This window comes from Balaenoptera musculus, chromosome 11, assembly GCF_009873245.2.
Source record: "Balaenoptera musculus isolate JJ_BM4_2016_0621 chromosome 11, mBalMus1.pri.v3, whole genome shotgun sequence".
NCBI classification, from domain to species: Eukaryota; Metazoa; Chordata; class Mammalia; order Artiodactyla; family Balaenopteridae; genus Balaenoptera; species Balaenoptera musculus.
This window is the reverse complement of record NC_045795.1, coordinates 23,762,566-23,785,176: the sequence shown is the minus strand read 5'-3', so window position 1 is coordinate 23,785,176 and position 22,611 is coordinate 23,762,566. Positions and strand designations below refer to the sequence as shown.

Sequence of the window (22,611 nt, the reverse complement as noted above, 5' to 3'; positions counted from 1 at the left end):
GTGCCTGGCCCATTCCTCTTTATTGCCATGCCCCCAAACTCTCAGTATTTCACTCCCCCAGACCCTCAGTTGAATAACTGCAGCTCCAGTGACCTTCATTGAACATGTTGCTTGCCTATAGCACATTTCTGCTCAAGTGATCTAGATCTTTGGAACTGAGGCCACTCAGACAAACGCTTTATTTTGAAAGAAGCCAACCAAAACTAAGAGGCTAAGTAATTTGCACTAAGTCACTCAAGTGGGATTTATAAAACAGTATGAATCTGCATCTCATTTTTACTGTTTCGTCCACCCCTAAATTCATAACTTAAATAAAAGACTGGAAGACTCACAGGTCTAGTAAGAAATGAACAGCTCTGCACACAGTGAGTGCAAGACCCTAAGGAACCATGAACCCCTCTCAACACTGCCTTTGACACCACAACAATCTCTCCTCCCCAAAACCCTACTGCAGCTCCCATCCCTACTTTTACCTAAAACAAACCCCACCCCAATCAAAATGGGCACTTGGAATTTGTTTTCTGTCCTGGATGTGATTTACCACCTACAATAAAGTCCCAACAAAAACAGCCATACCCACGGCTCCTAATACGTATGATACTCTCTTCAGAAGTACAGCCCTTTCATGGTCTATGGATTTCAGAGAAGAGACTATTATCCCTCCCCAAATAAAAGCAGACATACATATTTAACATTTTATTCTTATTCCTTAAGCATACAAGTTTTTAATTCCATGAGTTTGGGTATGTTTACAAAGCAAAAAATAGGACAGAAGGTGGCAGTGTTAATCCATTTGAGAGAGGGAAAAACAAAACAGGAAAGCGACCCTTACAGTACCAACTTACATGAAACGCAAATCATTCTGGTGAACGCATTGGTTATAACATACAGAAATAACAAAGACAAGCAAGCTAATTATTAAAGGTTAAAAGCTAACCTTAGAATGAACTGCTATAGTAGAGGACTAACATACAGGGAAATACCAAGGTCCTTGGGTCTCCTCTGTCTCAAAGAGGAATACAGAGAAACAATAGTAAGTCCCCTAATCCACCTCCTCAATGGTGGGGCCAGACCCAGAGCCCCCTTTAGGGGCCTGGGCCCCAAAGCCGCCAGCCCCGGGGCCACCCGCCCCCTGGTACAGTCCGCTGATGATGGGGTTACACACCTGCTCCAGCTCCTTCCTCTTGTGCTCAAACTCGTCCTTCTCGGCCAAGGTGTTGGCGTCCAGCCAGGAAATCACCTCCTGGCACTTGTCCAGCACCTTCTTCTTGTCGGCCTCGCTGATCTTGCCCTTCAGCCCCTCATCCTCCACGGCGCTCTTCATGTTGAAGGCGTACGACTCCAGGGCGTTCTTGGCAGACACCCTCTCGCGCTGGACCTCGTCCTCGGCTTTGTACTTCTCCGCCTCCTGCACCATGCGCTCGATATCCTCCTTGCTCAGCCGGCCCTTGTCGTTGGTGATGGTGATCTTGTTGGCCTTGCCCGTGCTCTTGTCCATGGCCGTGACGTTCAGGATGCCATTGGCGTCGATGTCGAAGGTCACCTCGATCTGGGGCACTCCCCTGGGGGCCGGTGGGATGCCGCTCAGCTCGAAGCGCCCCAGCAGGTTGTTGTCCCGCGTCATGGCCCTCTCGCCCTCGTACACCTGGATCAGCACGCCGGGCTGGTTGTCCGAATAGGTGGTGAAGATCTGCGTCTGCTTGGTGGGGATGGTGGAGTTGCGCTTGATCAGGGCAGTCATCACGCCCCCAGCCGTCTCCAGCCCCAGCGACAGGGGAGCCACGTCCAGCAGCAGCAGGTCCTGCACGTTCTCAGACTTGTCTCCCATCAGGATGGCTGCCTGCACCGCCGCCCCATAGGCCACCGCCTCGTCGGGGTTGATGCTCTTGTTGAGGTCGCGCCCGTTGAAGAAGTCCTGCAGCAGCTTCTGCACCTTGGGGATGCGGGTGGAGCCCCCCACCAGGACCAGGTCTTGGATCTGAGCCTTGTCCAGCTTGGCGTCGCGCAGAGCCTTCTCCACCGGCTCCAGGGTGCTCCGGAACAGGTCCGAGCACAGCTCTTCGAACCGCGCCCTGGTGATGGACGTGTAGAAGTCGATGCCCTCGAACAGGGAATCGATCTCCAGGCTGGCCTGGGTGCTGGACGACAGGGTCCTCTTGGCCCTCTCGCAGGCGGTGCGCAGTCGCCTCACGGCCCGCTTGTTCTGGCTGATGTCCTTCTTGTGCTTCCTCTTGAACTCCTCCACGAAGTGGTTCACCAGCCTGTTGTCGAAGTCCTCCCCACCCAGGTGGGTGTCCCCGGCCGTGGCCTTCACCTCGAAGATGCCGTCGTCGATCGTCAGGATGGACACGTCGAACGTGCCCCCGCCCAGGTCAAAGATGAGCACGTTGCGCTCCCCCTTGCCCGTCCGGTCCAGGCCGTAGGCGATGGCGGCAGCCGTGGGCTCGTTGATGATCCTCAGCACGTTCAGCCCCGCGATCACCCCCGCATCCTTGGTGGCCTGGCGCTGCGAGTCGTTGAAGTAGGCCGGCACGGTGATCACCGCGTTGCTCACCGGGTGGCCCAGGTACGCCTCGGCGATCTCCTTCATCTTGGTCAGCACCATCGACGAGATCTCCTCGGGGTAGAACGCCTTGGTCTCCCCCTTGTAGCTCACCTGCACCTTGGGCTTGTCACCATCGTTGATCACCCGGAAAGGCCAGTGCTTCATGTCCGACTGCACCACAGGGTCGCCGAACTTGCGGCCGATCAGCCGCTTCGCGTCAAACACGGTGTTCTGTGGGTTCAGCGCCACCTGGTTCTTGGCCGCGTCGCCGATGAGCCGCTCGGTGTCCGTGAAGGCCACGTAGCTGGGGGTGGTGCGGTTGCCCTGATCGTTGGCGATGATCTCTACTTTGCCGTGCTGGAACACCCCCACGCAGGAGTAGGTGGTGCCCAGATCGATGCCAATGGCCGTGCTTTTCGCCATGCCGGTGTCCCGCCCTCTCGGCTCCGCAACGAACTTCAGACCTGAAAACGGCCAACGAGTTCAGCGACGAGGAGCTCGGTCCTTTCGGAATCCGAAAACTGAACGCGCCGGTGCCGCTCGGGGTGGTCCTCGCAGATAGTGTGTCTGCGGAAGCTGCGCTCACCAACCACTCCAATCCTAGCAGCTCTCTCCTGGCTTGCCGTTTCTCTGAGGGCGGCTCTGTGTTTATGGTTTTTCATCAAGCTCCGCCTTTTCCCTCCTCAGCCAATCACAGAGCTCAGTTCGGCTGCCGGGTCGGGAATATTCCAGGGGTTTCGCCTCAGGTCCTGCCCCCTGGTTTTCTGGGACCAATCAGCCCCTTGGGTGCCGCCCCTCCCAGAACTCTCCAGACTCTTCTGGGATTCGCTGGAGGAAACTGGAGTCCTAAGGGAAGGGGGGAGAGGCGCCGGGAAGAGTCGTTGTTGACTCCGGCCACCCTGTCTCCGTTTCCCTGGCGAGCCGCCTGCCAAGTAGTTGGATGTCGACCGGAAGGATGAGCACTAGGCTTGTAATAAGTAGGGCGGTGAGAGGTTCGTGGGGCTCAAATAAGTTTGATTGTTTAAAGTAGGATTAGGGGGTACACGATTCCGGGGAGACCCAAATTACAGAACGATCCGGAGTTTCTCTAAGAGGGTGGGGTATCTGTGGCCCAAAGAGACGCTGATTGAAGCCTGACGCTGATGGAAGCAGCCGCGTTTGGGCCGGTTCGCGGAGGGGCCGGGCTGCCTGAGAATTGCCTTGGCCATCCCGGCGTTTTTCCCATCTTATTTTTAAAATAGGAAGGACAAGGAAAGAGATAATGCAGTATAGTTTTGGCGTCATCTTTAGCCCTATATGGATGGAATATCTGGGGATGGGAAAATTTGAATTTTCAAAAGGAAAGTATAATCAGGTAAACAGACGGTTCTTAAATTGGAGAAGGTTCCCAACGCCTTAGAAGGGACGTTTTCGGTCAGGGGCGTGGGGAGGGAAGGGCAGGGTTGGATCCACTGCGCCCCTGTCCCCGCCCAGAACCGCTCCCGTTTTCCTCGGTCTGGACTGGGGCTTGAGGAAGAAAAAAAATCTCTGTAGAAATTCAGCTATCATTAGGCCTTTGGGGCTCTCCCAGTTCCTCATCTTTCCCAGCCTGGGGTCCGGGCCACTCCCCTGTTTCCTTTCTGCCTTCTTCATTCCTGGTTCAGCCTCGGATGATTGGTGGTGCCAGGATTAATCTGAGTCCGGAATTCGGCCTTCTGCCTTGTCACTTGCAGCCTCTAGGCTGTCCACCGCTTTAAAATAAATGTGATGTGGTGGTGAGCCTGCGAGGGCGGGGCGGGAATGTTTACTCCTCTTTAACAGCATCATATGCTACAGCAGGTTGGCAGGTGGCTCACTTGAAAGCAAACTGGTCGGGATGGTGCTGTAAAGTGGGAGAGGTTGGCAGGACCCAGATTCTAGCTCCTTTAAAACTTCAGATTTTTTGCTGTGCACGTAATTCTTCCATTTAGTTTTTTAGCCTGGATTTCAATTTTCTGTGCATTACCTTCCTTCCTGTTTTAGATACAGTTATATTTGGTAATTTGTTTCGGGCTTTGTTTCTTCATCCTTTGTGGGCAATGCAAGACCCCTTGTTAAGCGCCTAAAATGAAAATGTGAGGGACATTAAGGCAACAGTGCGGGGTTCACAACCCACAGAGAAGTATACTCATTGCTGTACTCACATGTCTTGAGCGTAGAAAACATAACAGCACAAGTGGGAGGAGGCAGGGGTTTTTTTTTTTCTATTTGTTTATTTTATTTATTTATTTATTTTAGCTGTGTTGGGTATTCGTTGCTGCACGCGGGCTTTCTCTAGTTGTGGCAAGTGGAGGCTACTCTTTGTTGCGGTGCCTGGGCTCCTCATTGCGGTGGCTTCTCTCGTGTGGAACACGGACGCGTGGGCTGCAGTAGTTGTGGCATATGGGCTCAGTAGTTGTGGCGCACGGGCTCAGTTGCTCCGCGGCATGTGGGATTTTCCGAGACCAGGGATCGAACCTGTTTCCCCTGCATTGTCAAGTGGATTCTCAACCACTGCGCCACCATGGAAGCCCCGGTCCTATGCATTTCTTTTTGTTTTTACTATGATACTTAACTCCAAACAGTATATTGTTTTTTTAAAATTTATTTTATTGAAGTATGGTTGATTTACAATGTTGTGTTAATGTCTGCTCTACAGCAAAATGATTGTTATACATATATATATTCCTTTTCATATTATTTTCTATCCAGTTTATCACAGGATATTGAATATACTGTGCTATACAGTAGGAACTTTAAGCAATATATTGTTTAGTGGTAAATGTTTTTAAGCATTACATACTATTTTTCTGTGATCTGCTTTTATTCTTCACATTGTGAGATTAATCCACGCTGGTATGTTAGTCATCCTACTGCTGCATGTAACACATGGTGTATTTTATGAATATACCCCCATTTCCCTATTGGAGAACACGTGAGTTCCTTATTTTCTCCCCCCTTACCAACAGTACCATCAAGGATGTGTATATTAATCCTTGTATCTGTATGTGAGTGTTTAGGGTGCATCACCAGAAGTGGAAACACTGGGTTGAAGAGAGCATGCCTCATTTTTAGTAGGTACTGCTAAACTGTTTTCCAAAGGGATTCTATAAAGTTATATTCCTGCAAACAATGTCCAAAACAGTTTTTATTTCTTGGCTCTAGGATTTCCTCACAAACCAGATTACATCCAGAAGCTTTGTTGGAGGCTGTTGCATCACGCAGGGGAGCTAAGTGAGACGATGGTGGATCCCACCAGAGTCAAGGAGCAGTAGAGTTGTGAGATGCGGCCAAATTTTGGTGTTAAGGTATCGCCAGCATGATTTGCTGACAAATTGGATATAGAATATGCAAACAGGACTCAAGCAGACTCCAAGAGTTCGGGCACAAGCAACAGGCAGGTAGAGGTATCATTCTGGAGGGGCTTGTGCACTAGCCAGTTGCTAAGGATTCCAGGGATGAGAGGCCTGGGGAAACAGGCCTGGGAGGCTCACGGGCTTCAGTAGCTGAGATGGCAGGCCAGTCTCTGCGTAGATTAATTTTGGAGAGCTATGAGATCTGCCTAGTGGGTTGGGAGGACTGTTTACTTCTGAAAGTGCTCCTGGGGGTGAAGAAGATTCAGTGTGCTTTGGGGTAGAGGTCTTATCAAATCACTGTCACCCCCGTGAAGAGAGGCTGTAGGGCTCAGGAATGCGAGGACTGGAAAGTGATTTCCATGCCTGGAATTAAGAAAAGTTCACGTGACCATCTTCACCATGGCTGTAGCTCAATCTTTTTAATGTAAATTTATTTATTTATTTATTTTATTTATTTATTTATTTATGGCTGCGTTGGGTCTTCGTTGCTGCATGCAGGCTTTCTCTAGTTGCGGCGAGCGGGGGCTACTCTTTGGTTGCGACTCATGGCCTTCTCATTGCAGTGGCTTCTCTTGCTGCAGAGCACGGGCTCTAGGTGTGCAGGCTTCAGCAGTTGTGGCTCACGGGCTCTAGAGCGCAGGCTCAGGAGTTGTGGCGCATGGGCCCAATTGCTCGGTGGCATGTGGGATCCTCCTGGACCAGGATCAGATGGAACCCATGTCCGCTGGATTCTTAACCACTGCACCACCATGGAAGTCCCTCACTCTTATACTCTAAACCTGGGACTGACAAAGGAAGGAGGGTCTGAACACCTAGGGCAGGACTTGGATCATTCTCTGCAAGAGAATGCAGAAGAGACCCTATGGACAAGAAATGAAGTTGACCATTTAATAGTAATGTCAAGGACTAAGGAAAACTGGATGAGGTACTGACTAGGCTATGTTAGCTAATGTCTAAACTATTTGGAATAATATAATTGTAGCTAATGCCTAAATAAGGCTTACTATGTGTTAGGCAGTTTTAAGTGCATTTAAATATAGTTAAACCTAACAACTCCGTAAGAGTAGGTACTCTTTGGGGCTTCCCTGGTGGTGCAGTGGTTAAGAATCCGCCTGCCAATGCAGGGGACACGGGTTCGAGCCCTGGCCCAGGAAGATCCCACATGCCGCGGAGCAATTCAGCCCGTTCGCCACAACTACTGAGCCTGCGCTCTAGAGCTCGCGAGCCACAACTACTGAGCCCACGTGCCACAACTACTGAAGCCAGCGCACCTAGAGCCCGTGCTCTGCAACAGGAGAAGCCACCGCAATGAGAAGCCCATGCACCGCCACGAAGAGGAGCCCCTGCTCACCGCAACCGGAGAAAGCCTGTGCACAGCAACAAAGACCCAACGCAACCAAAAATAAAAATAAAGAAATTAAAAAATAAAAACAGTAGTTACTCTGTTATCCATTTACAAATGAGGAAATAGAGTGGCTAAGTAACTTAGCCAAAGCTGAACAACTATAAGTATTCAGTCTGGCTCCCTACATCTTAACCAGTCCCCTGTACTTCCTATGTGATACTGTCACCCTAGAAAAATGCACTTACAAATGCAAGTCCTCACGTACACTACCCAGAGACACCCATCAACCTAGAATTGTTGTTGTTTTTTTTTTGCCTAAATAAAAATGGGCAGAAATGTGTTTGGAAGGGTAGAATCTAAACTATAGGGAAGTATGTGAACAAAAAAGAACCAAGCTGCAACATAACTACGTGGAGTATTAGTCCATATTTATGAAGCTCAAAAAGATACAAAACACAAAACCAAACAATATTTTAGGGACACATTCAATTCAGAGTACAAAGAAAAGCCAAAGAATGATACAGCCACAATTCAGCTGGGTGACGTCCTCTGAGTGGGAGGGAGAAAAAGAAACATGGAAGCAAAGAGAGGTTTGCTTCAGTTATTGGAAATGTTTAAAGCTAGGCCATAGGTGTATTATATACTAGACAGAAAGGAATTTGAATCCTGACTGACACTGATCTCGGAGAGACCAGTGAGTGGTCCTGAAGAGAGATCTTAGTTCCTGCCCGGGAATAGAACCTAGCCGCTAGTCCAGCAGGGGCTAGAGGCTAGAAGCAAAGTTCCCTGGCTCTTGCCCCATTTGAAAGCAAGAATGTTTCAAGGAGGCAACAACTGTAAGAACAGGTACAAAGTTTATTATTAGAGACACAGCACAAGTGGGAGAACAGCACACAGAGAAACAGTTTATTTAAGACGGAAGCAAGGCAGAAATACACGGAGACAAAGGATATGGGTGTCCTCTCTAATGAGGAGTACCGTGAAAGGGTGATTTAAATCACATGTAGGACGGGTCTTCCGGGTCTTTGTTTACCTTTAGCCAATTATCTTGTTTCTTTTTTCACAGCTGACCAGTCCTAGACCCTCCCCAAGATGCGAGTGCAGCTTTTTGCCAAGATGGATTCCGCTGCAGAGGCCTGTGGGGGGTATGTCGACACTTATTATGGGGTGGTGCCCCCTCCCTTTTTGACCCCCAAGGAGCCTTCCTGCGCATGTGCAGACAGGGAAGTTTACCTTGACCTCAGGAATGCTCATCTTATCTCTTAACTTCAGCAGAGCTCAGCTTCTGCCACTTGCTTTGTCCTTGGAGTGTCTGGGTGAGAACCAAGCTTCAATTTTACTCCACTTGACAAACACCAGTGTCCAGCTCAGGGGCCTCAATACCTCCTATCTCTCTGACCTTAGGGAAATTATTTAACATCCCTGAGCTTTCCTCTCCTTGCTTGCAAGGTAGGGTAGATACATATCTACTTTGCAAGGTTTTAAGGATTCAATAAAATGAAACACATAAAAAGCCTACGACAGACCAAAGCACTAAATATATGGTGGCTGCTAAGATTATACAGAACCCGTGGTCAGAGTATAGCAATGGGAGCAGCTAACTGTGTCCTGTAGGGAGTACCAAACAGGGCAATTTCAAGGAGGGAAAAAAAAAAAAAGATCTGGCAAAGATGATTAAGGAAAATAAAAGTTGGAAAAAATCTTTGCTGAGTGGGGACCAAGCTGGAAACGTTCCATAGGAAAACAGATGCAAAAGATGTGCAATATTTAAAAGATGAATTATTAGGTACACAAACTGGTACACTCCACCTGGAGTAGTGATGGCAGGTAGAGAAACAGGCACTCTGAAGGAGACTGTTGTTACGAGTATAAACTGGGACAACTTTATGGAACATACATTACTACTTTAAATGCCCAAATCCTTTGACTCTGAAATTCTACTTTTGGAAATGTATTCTACAACACAACTTCAAATGGGTGCAAATTAATAGGGAATCAGCACTGGTATATACCATGACCAGAAGCTCAAACGCCCCCTTACCAGAAGCTGGATAATTTACAATACAGCCTTATAGCAGCATACTCTGTACATGCTGGTGGGGAATCTCCTTTATGACGATGACAAATAGGAGCACAGAGTATGCTTTTTCCCCCATTTTTTTTACTGTGGTGAAATACACATAAAATTTACCATCTTTACCATTTTTTAAAAAATTTTTTTTGGGGTATCGTTGACTTACAATGTCGTGTTAGTTTCAGGTATACAGCAGAGTGAATCAGCTATACATATATCCACTCTTTTTTGTTACATTCTTTTCCCATATAGGCCATTACAGAGTATTGAGTAGAGTTCCCTGTGCTATACAATAGCACATTAGTTACTTTTTTAATATGTAGTAGCATGTATGTGTTAATCCTAATCTTCCAATTTATCCCCCTCCCCATCTTTACCACTTTTAAGCATACACTTCAGTGGTAATAAACATTCATCACATTGAGCAACCATCATCACCATCCATCCCCGTGAACTCTTTTCATCTTCTAAAACAGAAACTCTATATCCATTAAACAGTAACTCTTCATTTCCTCATTCCCTGCCCCTGGCAACCAACAGTATATGCTTCTAAAATATATCTGGACAACCTATGTTTTCACCAATTGATCAAAAGGAAAATTGGATGTCTGTGTTAATGGTGTCATAAAAACCTCAAATATTAGTATACTATCAAAATCAATCTAGAAATTCTTAACATTGGTGTCAATATGTGGCAAATCTACTTTTTGTATGTCGTTGCAAAGAGGTACAGCTAGATGTCAACTGTGATGCTCATTCACTGGTGGTTAACCTTTCATGTCCCTAAATCTTTCTGTACCATCTTGTTTTCACTGAGACCAATCTATTTTTTATTTGCTTTAAAATATCTTATTGGGCTTCCCTGGTGGCGCAGTGGTTGAGAATCTGCTTGCCAATGCAGGGGACACGGGTTCGAGCCCTGGTCTGGGAAGATCCCACATGCCGCGGAGCAACTAGGCCCGTGAGCCACAACTACTGAGCCTGCGCATCTGGAGCCTGTGCTCCGCAACAAGAAAGGCCGCGACAGTGAGAGGCCTGCGCACCGCGATGAAGAGTGGCCCCCGCTTGCCACAACTAGAGAAAGCCCTCGCACAGAAATGAAGACCCAACACAGCCAAAAATAAATAAATAAATAAAAATAAATTTTAAAATATATATATATATTTTTTATTGGAATCCTTTGGGTAGGACCAAGTAAAGGCCACCTAATTGAGTTTGGTCCCCAAATTTCTAGGCAGTCCCCTCCCTCCACCCCAGGAGGTTGACAGCTGCTCATGCCGGTTAATGCAGGAAAGATGTGAAGTTCCGAGGATCTGTCCAACACCAGGTAGAGAACATCCTTTGTGTCAGCAAAATTCTGAAATTTCATAAAAGCAACACATATTAGGAACATGCAAGCAACTGGCAGTAAAGCATGAATCTAGGGCTTCCCTGGTGGCGCAGTGGTTAAGAATCTGCCTGCCAACGCAGAGGACACGGGTTCGAGCCCTGGTCCGGGAAGATCCCACATGCCGCAGAGAAACTAAGCCCATGTGCCACAACTACTGAGCCTGCGCTCTAGAGCCCGCGTGCCACAACTACTGGAGCCCGAGCGCCTAAAGCCTGTGCTCCACAACAAGAGAAACCACAACAAGAAGAAGCCCTCGCACTGCAACGAAGACCCAATGCAGCCAAAAATAAGTAAATAAAATAAATTATTTTTAAAAAGCATGAATCATAGATACAGAACAGATTGGTAGTTATCAGAAAGAAAGGTGGTTAGGCAAAAAGGATCAGTTGCACGGTGACTAGACTTACTGTGGTGATCGCTTTCTAGTGCATATAAATATCCAAAACGTTATGTTCCTGAAACTAATGTAGTTATATACCAGTTTTACTTTAAAAAAAGAAAGGTCTGGGTGGGCAGGGGAATTGCCACACAGGGTGGAAAGAAGCATAAGAGTGGATCAGGTGGTTTCAAAGATCCTCAGAGAAGTTCTCAGAGACTCTAGTCCAACCAGGTCATCATTACCACTCTGGAGCTGGTAGGAAAACCAGCAAGAGACTTACCACAGTACCCAGGCAGAAGGCACGCCACTCTCCACTTCTTGTCACTCTCCACTTCTTGTCACAGCTTGTTGATGAAGTGGCAGGAACCATTACGTGGGCATCCCAGCCATCCCAACAGCACTTCTCCAAGAGGAGAACTCCAAACTTTAGGCCTTCAGCCACCAGGCTATCCCTGAATCTCTGTGAAGGGGCACTGCCCCGGCTGGGCTTCCAAAGCTCTCAAGCTAGAAAGATGAAAGCAGGACCACCGATGAGAAATACAAGCAGAGAGCTACAGCCCTCCCATTGGCTCCTCTCAAAAATCCAAGTATCCAGTTCCCCAAATGAGTCAGAAATTAATTTTGACATCAGGACCAGCATCAGAGACTCTAGTCTGAGAAATCATCATCCCCAATTCAGGGAGACCTGGATCAAGGGAAGCCATTATGGGGAGGAATCTAGAACATTCAAAGACAACAGCCCCGGTATACGGATCTAGCAAATTAAGAATTCAGGGATGGGAAGTTCAGGAGAGAAAAGAAGTAGGAAACAAACTTAGAACTGCGGAGAACAGCTCCATCAAGCAGGCCCAGCATGCAGGGTAGTTTGTAGTAGTAAAACAAGTGGAGAAAGCAGGTTTAGCAAGGCTTAAACAAAACTCTGGGGAGTTAAAAAAGTGAGAGACACTGAGAGCGCCCGCACACCTAACACTCACCTTTATTCAAAAATAACACACCGGTCTGTGAACGTCTTAATTCCCTAATGGAGAAACGAGACACACGAATAAGTGGCTCCCCCGAGCCCAAATACTAGGGATCCCAACCCGGGGGATGGAGGTGGTCAGCGCGCTGCGGTGATGGCGTCAGCGAGACACTCAGAATCACCTGGGGTCATCATCATCTCCGTCCTCCCCCAGTACAACCACCAGCCACTCCATATCGCACAATCCACTCACCCTCGAGGCGCTGCGGACCCTCCTTCGAGAAATCAGGGGCCTGGGAAGAAACCAGTGAGTTAGCAGAAGCCAGGGCGACTACCAGACAAGTCCCCCCTGCCCTGGGCTGGGTCAGTTCCAAGCAGTGGAATCACAGAGACATCAGAAATTCTAGTCTGTAATGATAGCTCATCCTGCTCAGCCCGAGACTTCGGTCCCCTCAGTGTCCAACACGGCCCTGAGGTACTGAGGTACCTGTACGCCGGCAGCTGTGCAAAGATGGCGCAGGCGGTAGCCTTCCTTTTCCGCCAGGCGGATCCCAAAGCCACCATCTTCGCCACCCACGAGTTCACTGCACAAAGAGAACAACAAGGCCTGGGCCAGGGCCGTTTATTTACGGCGGCGTGGCGTCGGGGCCTGACGGGCCTATAGCTGTCTTCTGAGAGGCCTGTCTCGATCCTCAGAATTTTCCCCATCGCTTGTCCAAACAAGACTAAAGTTAAGTGAAAGAGAGTCCATGAGTGAACGTGTCACATTTTTCTGGGGAAATATTCGGAGATGTTTTGTGAATTTTGAAAAACAAAAAAACAAGTGACTGGCCAGGCCGGAGAAGTCCGCGACGCTGCCAAGTGCGCGCGCAGCTGAACGCTCTTCCTGGGTGGCCTCCCAGATAGTCCTGTCCCTGCTTGTGTAACCAAGGGACTTCGCTCTAGTTCTCAATTGTCCCGGTTTGGATTCGGGGGTCCCTCCAAGGGACTGCCACCCTCCTTTGTCTAGCCAACGAAATCTGAATTTGCAAGACCTGTCAGGTACATTAAACTTCCTGTCCTTTTTTTTTTTTTAAAAACACCTTTATTAAGGTATAATTGTGTCCACTGAAAAAAAATGCACGTCCTAAAAGTTGAGAATCTGTTTTATTTGGTGGATAAAACTGAGGACTTAGGCCTGGTCGCAGCCTCTCAGCTCTGAAGAGGTAAGGGAGAAGCCAGGCTATGTAAGAGTTTTTGCGACAAAGATCGGGTAGTCGGCACTTCATAAGATTACTGTCAATTAGAGAAAACAAGGGATTTCCCTGGTGGCGCAGTGGTAAAGAATCTGCCTGCCAATGCAGGGGAAACGGGTTCGATCCCTGGTCCAGGAAGATCCCACATGCCGCGGAGCAACTAAGCCCCTGCGCCACAACTACTGAGCGTACGGTCTAGAGCCTGCGTGTCACAGCTACTGAAGCCCCCGCATCTAGAGCCCGTGCTCCGCAACAAAAAGGAGCCACAACGCAGAGTAGACCCCGATTGCTGCAGCTAGAGAAGGCCCTCCCGCAGCAGAGAAGACCCAATGCAGCCAAAAATAAAAAAATAAATAAATTAAAATAGAAAATTAAAGAACCCCATACTGTTCTCCATAGTGGCTGTATCTATTTACATTCCCACCAACAGTGCAAGAGTGTCCCCTTTTCTCCACACTCTCTCCAGCATTTGTTGTTTGTAGATTTTCTGATGATTCCCACCCTAACTGGTGTGAGGTGATACCTCATTATAGCTTTTTTTTTTTTAACATCTTTATTGGAGTATAATTGCTTTACAATGGTGTGTTAGTTTCTGCTATATAACAAAGTGAATCAGATATATATATACATATATCCCCATATCTCCTCCCTCTTGCTTCTCCCTCCCAGCCTCCCTATCCCACCCCTCTAGGTGGACACAAAGCACAGAGCTGATCTCCCTGTGCTATGTGGCTGCTTCCTACTAGCTAGCTATTTTACATTTGGTAGTGTATATGTGTCCACTATGGAGAACAGTGTGGAGGTTCCTTAAAAAACTAAAAATAGCCTTACCATATGATCCAGCAATCCCACTATTGGGCATATACCCAGAGAAAACCATAATTCAAAAAGACACATGCACCCCAATGTTTATTGCAGTACTATTTACAATAGCCAGGTCATGGAAGCAACCTAAATGCCCATCGACAGACGAATGGATAAGGAAGATGTGGTACAGATATACAATGGAATATTACTCAGCCATAAAAAGGAACGAAATTGGGTCATTTGTAGAGATGTGGATGGATCTAGAGACTGTCACACAGAGTGAAGTAACTCAGAAAGAGAAAAACAAATATCGTATATTAACGCATATATGTGGAACCTAGAAAAATGGTACAGATGAACCGGTTTGCAGGGCAGAAACAGAGACACAGATGTAGAGAACAAATGTATGGACACCAAGGGGCGAAAGTGGCAGGGGGGGATGGTGGTGGGATGAACTGGGAGGTTGGGATTGACATGTATACACTAATATGTATAAAATAGATCACTAATAAGAACCTGCTGTATAAAAAATAAATTAAATTAAATTTTTTAAAAAATTAAAGAAAACCAGACATCTCAAGTTAATGAATTTAACTAAACATGCCGCAACAAAGATCCCATGTGCCGCAACTAAGACCCGGCGCAGCCCAAAATAAATATTATTTAAAAAATCTCTTCCAAGAATCCTATAGTATTCATCTGTTTATTTGACACATTTCTCAGCTCCCAGTGGTTGAGTTCCGCCTGTGGTTGATGTTGCAAAGTGATTTTAAGTTCCAGGAAGTGTATATGTACAGGTAGGTGATGACTTCTCATATTCTAAAGTGGCTGTTTTTATTGGCTGTGGCGCGCCGCTTGCAGGATCTTAGGACTGAACCCAGGCCCGCAGTGAAAGCGCCGAGTCCTAACCACTGGACAAGAAAATTTCCTGATGTTGCTTTTTAATGAACCATTTCCCTAATGAGGACTCATGAAAGTAGTTGGCCCAGCTTCAGGAATTCTCTTCTTTGGCCCGTTAAGCCGTTGCTGGCGATTTCCCTAACCTTTATCATCGCTGCTGCTGCCAGTGAATCAACACTTTAAGGCCGTGGAAGGCTTCCAGCACTGGTTCACAGCAGAAAGCCCCTTGCCACCAGCTGCTGCTCCTGGAAGCACTGACACCTTCCTGTCCTGCCTCTCTTGGGTCCCCATACCTCTAAAAACATAATCAGGAGTAGCCTCTGGTGCAGTGGCTTTTTCTCAACTTTGGCTGAAACACTGAGACAATTTTAATTCTATACAATTTCTTGGCCTACTTCCAGAGACTCTGATTCTTCCGGGACCGGTATCAGTATTTCTTTTTTCTTTTTTCTTTTTAAATAAATTTATTTATTTATTTATTTATGGCTGCGTTGGGTCTTCGTTGCTGCACGCGGGCTTTCTCTAGTTGTGGTGAGTGGGGGCTACTCTCTGTTGCGGTGCGCGGGCTTCTCACTGCGGTGTGTTGTCTTGTTGTGGAGCACGGGCTCTAGGCACGCAGGCTTCAGGAGTTGTGGCTCCCAGGCTCGAGAGTGCAGGCTCAGTAGTTGTGGCGCACGGGCTTAGTTGCTCTGCAACATGTGGTATCTTCCCGGACAAGGGCTCGAACCCGTGTCCCCTGCATTGGCAGGCGGATTCTTAACCACTGTGCCACCAGGGAATCCCGGTATCAGTATTTCTTTAGCTTCCCAAATGGTCTCAGTATACCACTGGGTTGGAGAACCATGGCTCCAGTGATTTGAAGTTACAAGGTTTATTCCCTCTATTGCTCGGCTGGCTAAATTTTTTAAAAGTTAAGCAAGCCCCCAATTTCTGCTTCTGCAGCAGTTAAACTGCACATACTATATGCTATGGTCAGAGCCTATAATATTACAGTGCACCTATCTTGTAAGTAAGACCGGCCTTTGAGAATTGGCCCAGGAACCAAAACTATACTATTTCCTTTACAAGCTTTTCCTTTACAAGGCTTCCCATTCTTTCTCATTCCTAAGTTGTTTCAATTTCCCAGAGAGGAAGGATTTATTGAAAGATAAAACACAGGGAACTTTAATTTGATTCTGGAGTAGATATTCCCAGGGTCAGTTTCTGGAAGGAACAAGGTTGGGATTTATCAGGCTAGAGGAAGTGTTAAGGACGTTCAACTGCTCCAGTGAGAAGCAGCCCCTAGGGAAGGGCTTGTGTGGGAGGAACGCCCATCTCCCCATCTTCCCAGATCTATGCTGCACAGCTTTTATTTCCTCTTCGTTCATAATTAAATGTGCTATTAAGTTGCTTCTGTTTTGAGACTGTCCATGAAAAGAACAAAAAGGCTACTGATAGTTAAAACTGGGGTAAAACCACCACTTACAGCCAGACAGGAACCACCCACGCTAGCCTCAGTGTTCAGGCAGTGTGAAAAAACCCTGGCCCCCAAATCATCACTTGTTCCTGCCTAGTTTTGCTCTGGATATAGCTTAAGTGACCACCTCCACATGCTACCTATGAAAAAAAAAAAAACTTTACAATACCTAAGTTAGAGGGTGGTGTGATGAGAACTACTGAGGATTACAGGAGGGACTCAGAGAACCAGGTGCAGTGCCTGGCCCATTCCTCTTTATTGCCATGCCCCCAAACTCTCAGTATCTCACTCCCCCAGACCCTCAGTTGAATAACTGCAGCTCCAGTGACCTTCATTGAACATGTTGCTTGCCTATAGCACATTTCTGCTCAAGTGATCTAGATCTTTGGAACTGAGGCCACTCAGACAAATGCTTTATTTTGAAAGGAGCCAACCAAAACTAAGAGGCTAAGTAATTTGCACTAAGTCACTCAAGTGGGATTTATAAAACAGTATGAATCTGCATCTCATTTTTACTGTTTCGTCCACCCCTAAATTCATAACTTAAATAAAAGACTGGAAGACTCACAGGTCTAGTAAGAAATGAACAGCTCTGCACACAGTGAGTGCAAGACCCTAAGGAACCATGAACCCCTCTCAACACTGCCGTTGACACCACAACAATCTCTCCTCCCCAAAACCCTACTGCAGCTCCCATCCCTACTTTTACCTAAAACAAACCCACCCCAATCAAAATGGGCACTTGGAATTTGTTTTCTGTCCTGGATGTGATTTACCACCTACATAAAGTCCCAACAAAACAGCCATACCCACAGCTCCTAATACGTATGATACTCTCTTCAGAAGTACAGCCCTGGGCTTCCCTGGTGGCGCAGTGGTTGAGAATCTGCCTGCTAATGCAGGGGACACGGTTCGAGCCCTGGTCTGGGAAGATCCACATGCCACGGAGCAGCTGGGGCCCGTGAGCCACAACTACTGAGCCTGCGCGTCTGGAGCCTGTGCCCCGCAAAGGGAGGGGCCGCGATAGTGAAAGGCCCGCGCACTGCGATGAAGAGCGGTCCCCGCACCGCGATGAAGAGTGGCCCCCACTTGCCGTAACTGGAGAAAGCCCTCGCACGAACCGAAGACCCAACACAGCCAAAAATAAATAAATAAATAAATAAAGTAGCTATAAAATAAAATAAATGCTTATTTAAAAAAAAAAAAAAAAGTACAGCCCTTTCATGGTCTATGGATTTCAGAGAAGAGACTATTATCCCTCCCCAAATAAAAGCAGACATACATATTTAACATTTTATTCTTATTCCTTAAGCATACAAGTTTTTAATTCCATGAGTTTGGGTATGTTACAAAGCAAAAATAGGACAGAAGGTGGCAGTGTTAATCCATTTGAGAGAGGGAAAAACAAAACAGGAAAGCGACCCTTACAGTACCACTTACATGAAACGCAAATCATTCTGGTGAAACGCATTGGTTATAACATACAGAAATAACAAAGACAGGCAAGCTAATTATTAAAGGTTAAAAGCTAACCTTAGAATGAACTGCTATAGTAGAGGACTAACATACAGGGAAATACCAAGGTCCTTGGGTCTCCTCTGTCTCAAAGAGGAATACAGAGAAACAATAGTAAGTCCCCTAATCCACCTCCTCAATGGTGGGGCCAGACCCAGAGCCCCCTTTAGGGGCCTGGGCCCCAAAGCCGCCAGCCCCGGGGCCACCCGCCCCCTGGTACAGTCCGCTGATGATGGGGTTACACACCTGCTCCAGCTCCTTCCTCTTGTGCTCAAACTCGTCCTTCTCGGCCAAGGTGTTGGCGTCCAGCCAGGAAATCACCTCCTGGCACTTGTCCAGCACCTTCTTCTTGTCGGCCTCGCTGATCTTGCCCTTCAGCCCCTCATCCTCCACGGCGCTCTTCATGTTGAAGGCGTACGACTCCAGGGCGTTCTTGGCAGACACCCTCTCGCGCTGGACCTCGTCCTCGGCTTTGTACTTCTCCGCCTCCTGCACCATGCGCTCGATATCCTCCTTGCTCAGCCGGCCCTTGTCGTTGGTGATGGTGATCTTGTTGGCCTTGCCCGTGCTCTTGTCCATGGCCGTGACGTTCAGGATGCCATTGGCGTCGATGTCGAAGGTCACCTCGATCTGGGGCACTCCCCTGGGGGCCGGTGGGATGCCGCTCAGCTCGAAGCGCCCCAGCAGGTTGTTGTCCCGCGTCATGGCCCTCTCGCCCTCGTACACCTGGATCAGCACGCCGGGCTGGTTGTCCGAATAGGTGGTGAAGATCTGCGTCTGCTTGGTGGGGATGGTGGAGTTGCGCTTGATCAGGGCAGTCATCACGCCCCCAGCCGTCTCCAGCCCCAGCGACAGGGGAGCCACGTCCAGCAGCAGCAGGTCCTGCACGTTCTCAGACTTGTCTCCCATCAGGATGGCTGCCTGCACCGCCGCCCCATAGGCCACCGCCTCGTCGGGGTTGATGCTCTTGTTGAGGTCGCGCCCGTTGAAGAAGTCCTGCAGCAGCTTCTGCACCTTGGGGATGCGGGTGGAGCCCCCCACCAGGACCAGGTCTTGGATCTGAGCCTTGTCCAGCTTGGCGTCGCGCAGAGCCTTCTCCACCGGCTCCAGGGTGCTCCGGAACAGGTCCGAGCACAGCTCTTCGAACCGCGCCCTGGTGATGGACGTGTAGAAGTCGATGCCCTCGAACAGGGAATCGATCTCCAGGCTGGCCTGGGTGCTGGACGACAGGGTCCTCTTGGCCCTCTCGCAGGCGGTGCGCAGTCGCCTCACGGCCCGCTTGTTCTGGCTGATGTCCTTCTTGTGCTTCCTCTTGAACTCCTCCACGAAGTGGTTCACCAGCCTGTTGTCGAAGTCCTCCCCACCCAGGTGGGTGTCCCCGGCCGTGGCCTTCACCTCGAAGATGCCGTCGTCGATCGTCAGGATGGACACGTCGAACGTGCCCCCGCCCAGGTCAAAGATGAGCACGTTGCGCTCCCCCTTGCCCGTCCGGTCCAGGCCGTAGGCGATGGCGGCAGCCGTGGGCTCGTTGATGATCCTCAGCACGTTCAGCCCCGCGATCACCCCCGCATCCTTGGTGGCCTGGCGCTGCGAGTCGTTGAAGTAGGCCGGCACGGTGATCACCGCGTTGCTCACCGGGTGGCCCAGGTACGCCTCGGCGATCTCCTTCATCTTGGTCAGCACCATCGACGAGATCTCCTCGGGGTAGAACGCCTTGGTCTCCCCCTTGTAGCTCACCTGCACCTTGGGCTTGTCACCATCGTTGATCACCCGGAAAGGCCAGTGCTTCATGTCCGACTGCACCACAGGGTCGCCGAACTTGCGGCCGATCAGCCGCTTCGCGTCAAACACGGTGTTCTGTGGGTTCAGCGCCACCTGGTTCTTGGCCGCGTCGCCGATGAGCCGCTCGGTGTCCGTGAAGGCCACGTAGCTGGGGGTGGTTGCGGTTGCCCTGATCGTTGGCGATGATCTCTACTTTGCCGTGCTGGAACACCCCCACGCAGGAGTAGGTGGTGCCCAGATCGATGCCAATGGCCGTGCTTTTCGCCATGCCGGTGTCCCGCCCTCTCGGCTCCGCAACGAACTTCAGACCTGAAAACGGCCAACGAGTTCAGCGACGAGGAGCTCGGTCCTTTCGGAATCCGAAAACTGAACGCGCCGGTGCCGCTCGGGTGGTCCTCGCAGATAGTGTGTCTGCGGAAGCTGCGCTCACCAACCACTCCAATCCTAGCAGCTCTCTCCTGGCTTGCCGTTTCTCTGAGGGCGGCTCTGTGTTTATGGTTTTTCATCAAGCTCCGCCTTTTCCCTCCTCAGCCAATCACAGAGCTCAGTTCGGCTGCCGGGTCGGGAATATTCCAGGGGTTTCGCCTCAGGTCCTGCCCCCTGGTTTTCTGGGACCAATCAGCCCCTTGGGTGCCGCCCCTCCCAGAACTCTCCAGACTCTTCTGGGATTCGCTGGAGGAAACTGGAGTCCTAAGGGAAGGGGGGAGAGGCGCCGGGAAGAGTCGTTGTTGACTCCGGCCACCCTGTCTCCGTTTCCCTGGCGAGCCGCCTGCCAAGTAGTTGGATGTCGACCGGAAGGATGAGCACTAGGCTTGTAATAAGTAGGGCGGTGAGAGGTTCGTGGGGCTCAAATAAGTTTGATTGTTTTAAAGTAGGATTAGGGGGTACACGATTCCGGGGAGACCCAAATTACAGAACGATCCGGAGTTTCTCTAAGAGGGTGGGGTATCTGTGGCCCAAAGAGACGCTGATTGAAGCCTGACGCTGATGGAAGCAGCCGCGTTTGGGCCGGTTCGCGGAGGGGCCGGGCTGCCTGAGAATTGCCTTGGCCATCCCGGCGTTTTTCCCATCTTATTTTAAAATAGGAAGGACAAGGAAAGAGATAATGCAGTATAGTTTGGCGTCATCTTTAGCCCTATATGGATGGAATATCTGGGGATGGGAAAATTTGAATTTTCAAAAGGAAAGTATAATCAGGTAAACAGACGGTTCTTAAATTGGAGAAGGTTCCCAACGCCTTAGAAGGGACGTTTTCGGTCAGGGGCGTGGGGAGGGAAGGGCAGGGTTGGATCCACTGCGCCCCTGTCCCCGCCCAGAACCGCTCCCGTTTTCCTCGTCTGGACTGGGGCTTGAGGAAGAAAAAAAATCTCTGTAGAAATTCAGCTATCATTAGGCCTTTGGGGCTCTCCCAGGTTCCTCATCTTTCCCAGCCTGGGGTCCGGGCCACTCCCCTGTTCCTTTCTGCCTTCTTCATTCCTGGTTCAGCCTCGGATGATTGGTGGTGCCAGGATTAATCTGAGTCCGGAATTCGGCCTTCTGCCTTGTCACTTGCAGCCTCTAGGCTGTCCACCGCTTTAAAATAAATGTGATGTGGTGGTGAGCCTGCGAGGGCGGGGCGGGAATGTTTACTCCTCTTTAACAGCATCATATGCTACAGCAGGTTGGCAGGTGGCTCACTTGAAAGCAAACTGGTCGGGATGGTGCTGTAAAGTGGGAGAGGTTGGCAGGACCCAGATTCTAGCTCCTTAAAACTTCAGATTTTTTGCTGTGCACGTAATTCTTCCATTTAGTTTTTTAGCCTGGATTTCAATTTTCTGTGCATTACCTTCCTTCCTGTTTTAGATACAGTTATATTTGGTAATTGTTTCGGGCTTTGTTTCTTCATCCTTTGTGGGCAATGCAAGACCCCTTGTTAAGCGCCTAAAATGAAAATGTGAGGGACATTAAGGCAACAGTGCGGGGTTCACAACCCACAGAGAAGTATACTCATTGCTGTGCTCACATGTCTTGAGCGTAGAAAACATAACAGCACAAGTGGGAGGAGGCAGGGGTTTTTTTTTTTCTATTTGTTTATTTTATTTATTTATTTATTTTAGCTGTGTGGGTATTCGTTGCTGCACGCGGGCTTTCTCTAGTTGTGGCAAGTGGAGGCTACTCTTTGTTGCGGTGCCTGGGCTCCTCATTGCGGTGGCTTCTCTCGTGTGGAACACGGACGCGTGGGCTGCAGTAGTTGTGGCATATGGGCTCAGTAGTTGTGGCGCACGGGCTCAGTTGCTCCGCGGCATGTGGGATTTTCCGAGACCAGGGATCGAACCTGTTTCCCCTGCATTGTCAAGTGGATTCTCAACCACTGCGCCACCATGGAAGCCCCGGTCCTATGCATTTCTTTTTGTTTTTACTATGATACTTAACTCCAAACAGTATATTGTTTTTTTAAAATTTATTTTATTGAAGTATGGTTGATTTACAATGTTGTGTTAATGTCTGCTCTACAGCAAAATGATTGTTATACATATATATTCCTTTTCATATTATTTTCTATCCAGTTTATCACAGGATATTGAATATACTGTGCTATACAGTAGGAACTTTAAGCAATATATTGTTTAGTGGTAAATGTTTTAAGCATTACATACTATTTTTCTGTGATCTGCTTTTATTCTTCACATTGTGAGATTAATCCACGCTGGTATGTTAGTCATCCTACTGCTGCATGTAACACATGGTGTATTTTATGAATATACCCCCATTTCCCTATTGGAGAACACGTGAGTTCCTTATTTTCTCCCCCCTTACCAACAGTACCATCAAGGATGTGTATATTAATCCTTGTATCTGTATGTGAGTGTTTAGGGTGCATCACCAGAAG

At 48.7% G+C, this 22,611-nt stretch overlaps 1 protein-coding gene, 1 long non-coding RNA gene, 2 other non-coding genes and 1 pseudogene across 4 annotated transcripts; all 5 read right to left on the bottom strand.

Annotated features, from left to right (window-relative positions):
- Window positions 1-742: 742 nt before the first annotated feature.
- Window positions 743-3,166, bottom strand: LOC118903173 (heat shock 70 kDa protein 1B-like). The gene has a single exon (XM_036867937.1). It carries the CDS (start codon window positions 2,966-2,968, stop codon window positions 1,043-1,045), a length of 1,926 nt encoding a protein of 641 aa, XP_036723832.1. The 5' UTR covers window positions 2,969-3,166; the 3' UTR covers window positions 743-1,042.
- A 7,300-nt stretch (window positions 3,167-10,466) lies between these two features.
- Window positions 10,467-12,628, bottom strand: LOC118903172. The gene is made up of 4 exons (XR_005021736.1): window positions 12,301-12,628; window positions 12,061-12,104; window positions 11,367-11,590; window positions 10,467-10,674 (listed from the first exon to the last, which is right to left on the bottom strand). It is a non-coding gene; the product is annotated as an uncharacterized LOC118903172 (long non-coding RNA).
- Window positions 11,692-11,758, bottom strand: LOC118904588. Its single transcript, XR_005022040.1, has one exon. It is a non-coding gene; the product is annotated as a small nucleolar RNA SNORD52 (small nucleolar RNA).
- LOC118904591 lies at window positions 12,184-12,246 on the bottom strand. Its single transcript, XR_005022043.1, has one exon. It is a non-coding gene; the product is annotated as a small nucleolar RNA SNORD48 (small nucleolar RNA).
- Window positions 12,629-17,944: 5,316 nt separating the features above from the next.
- Window positions 17,945-20,149, bottom strand: LOC118903597 (annotated as a pseudogene).
- Between the last annotated feature and the right edge of the window lie 2,462 nt (window positions 20,150-22,611).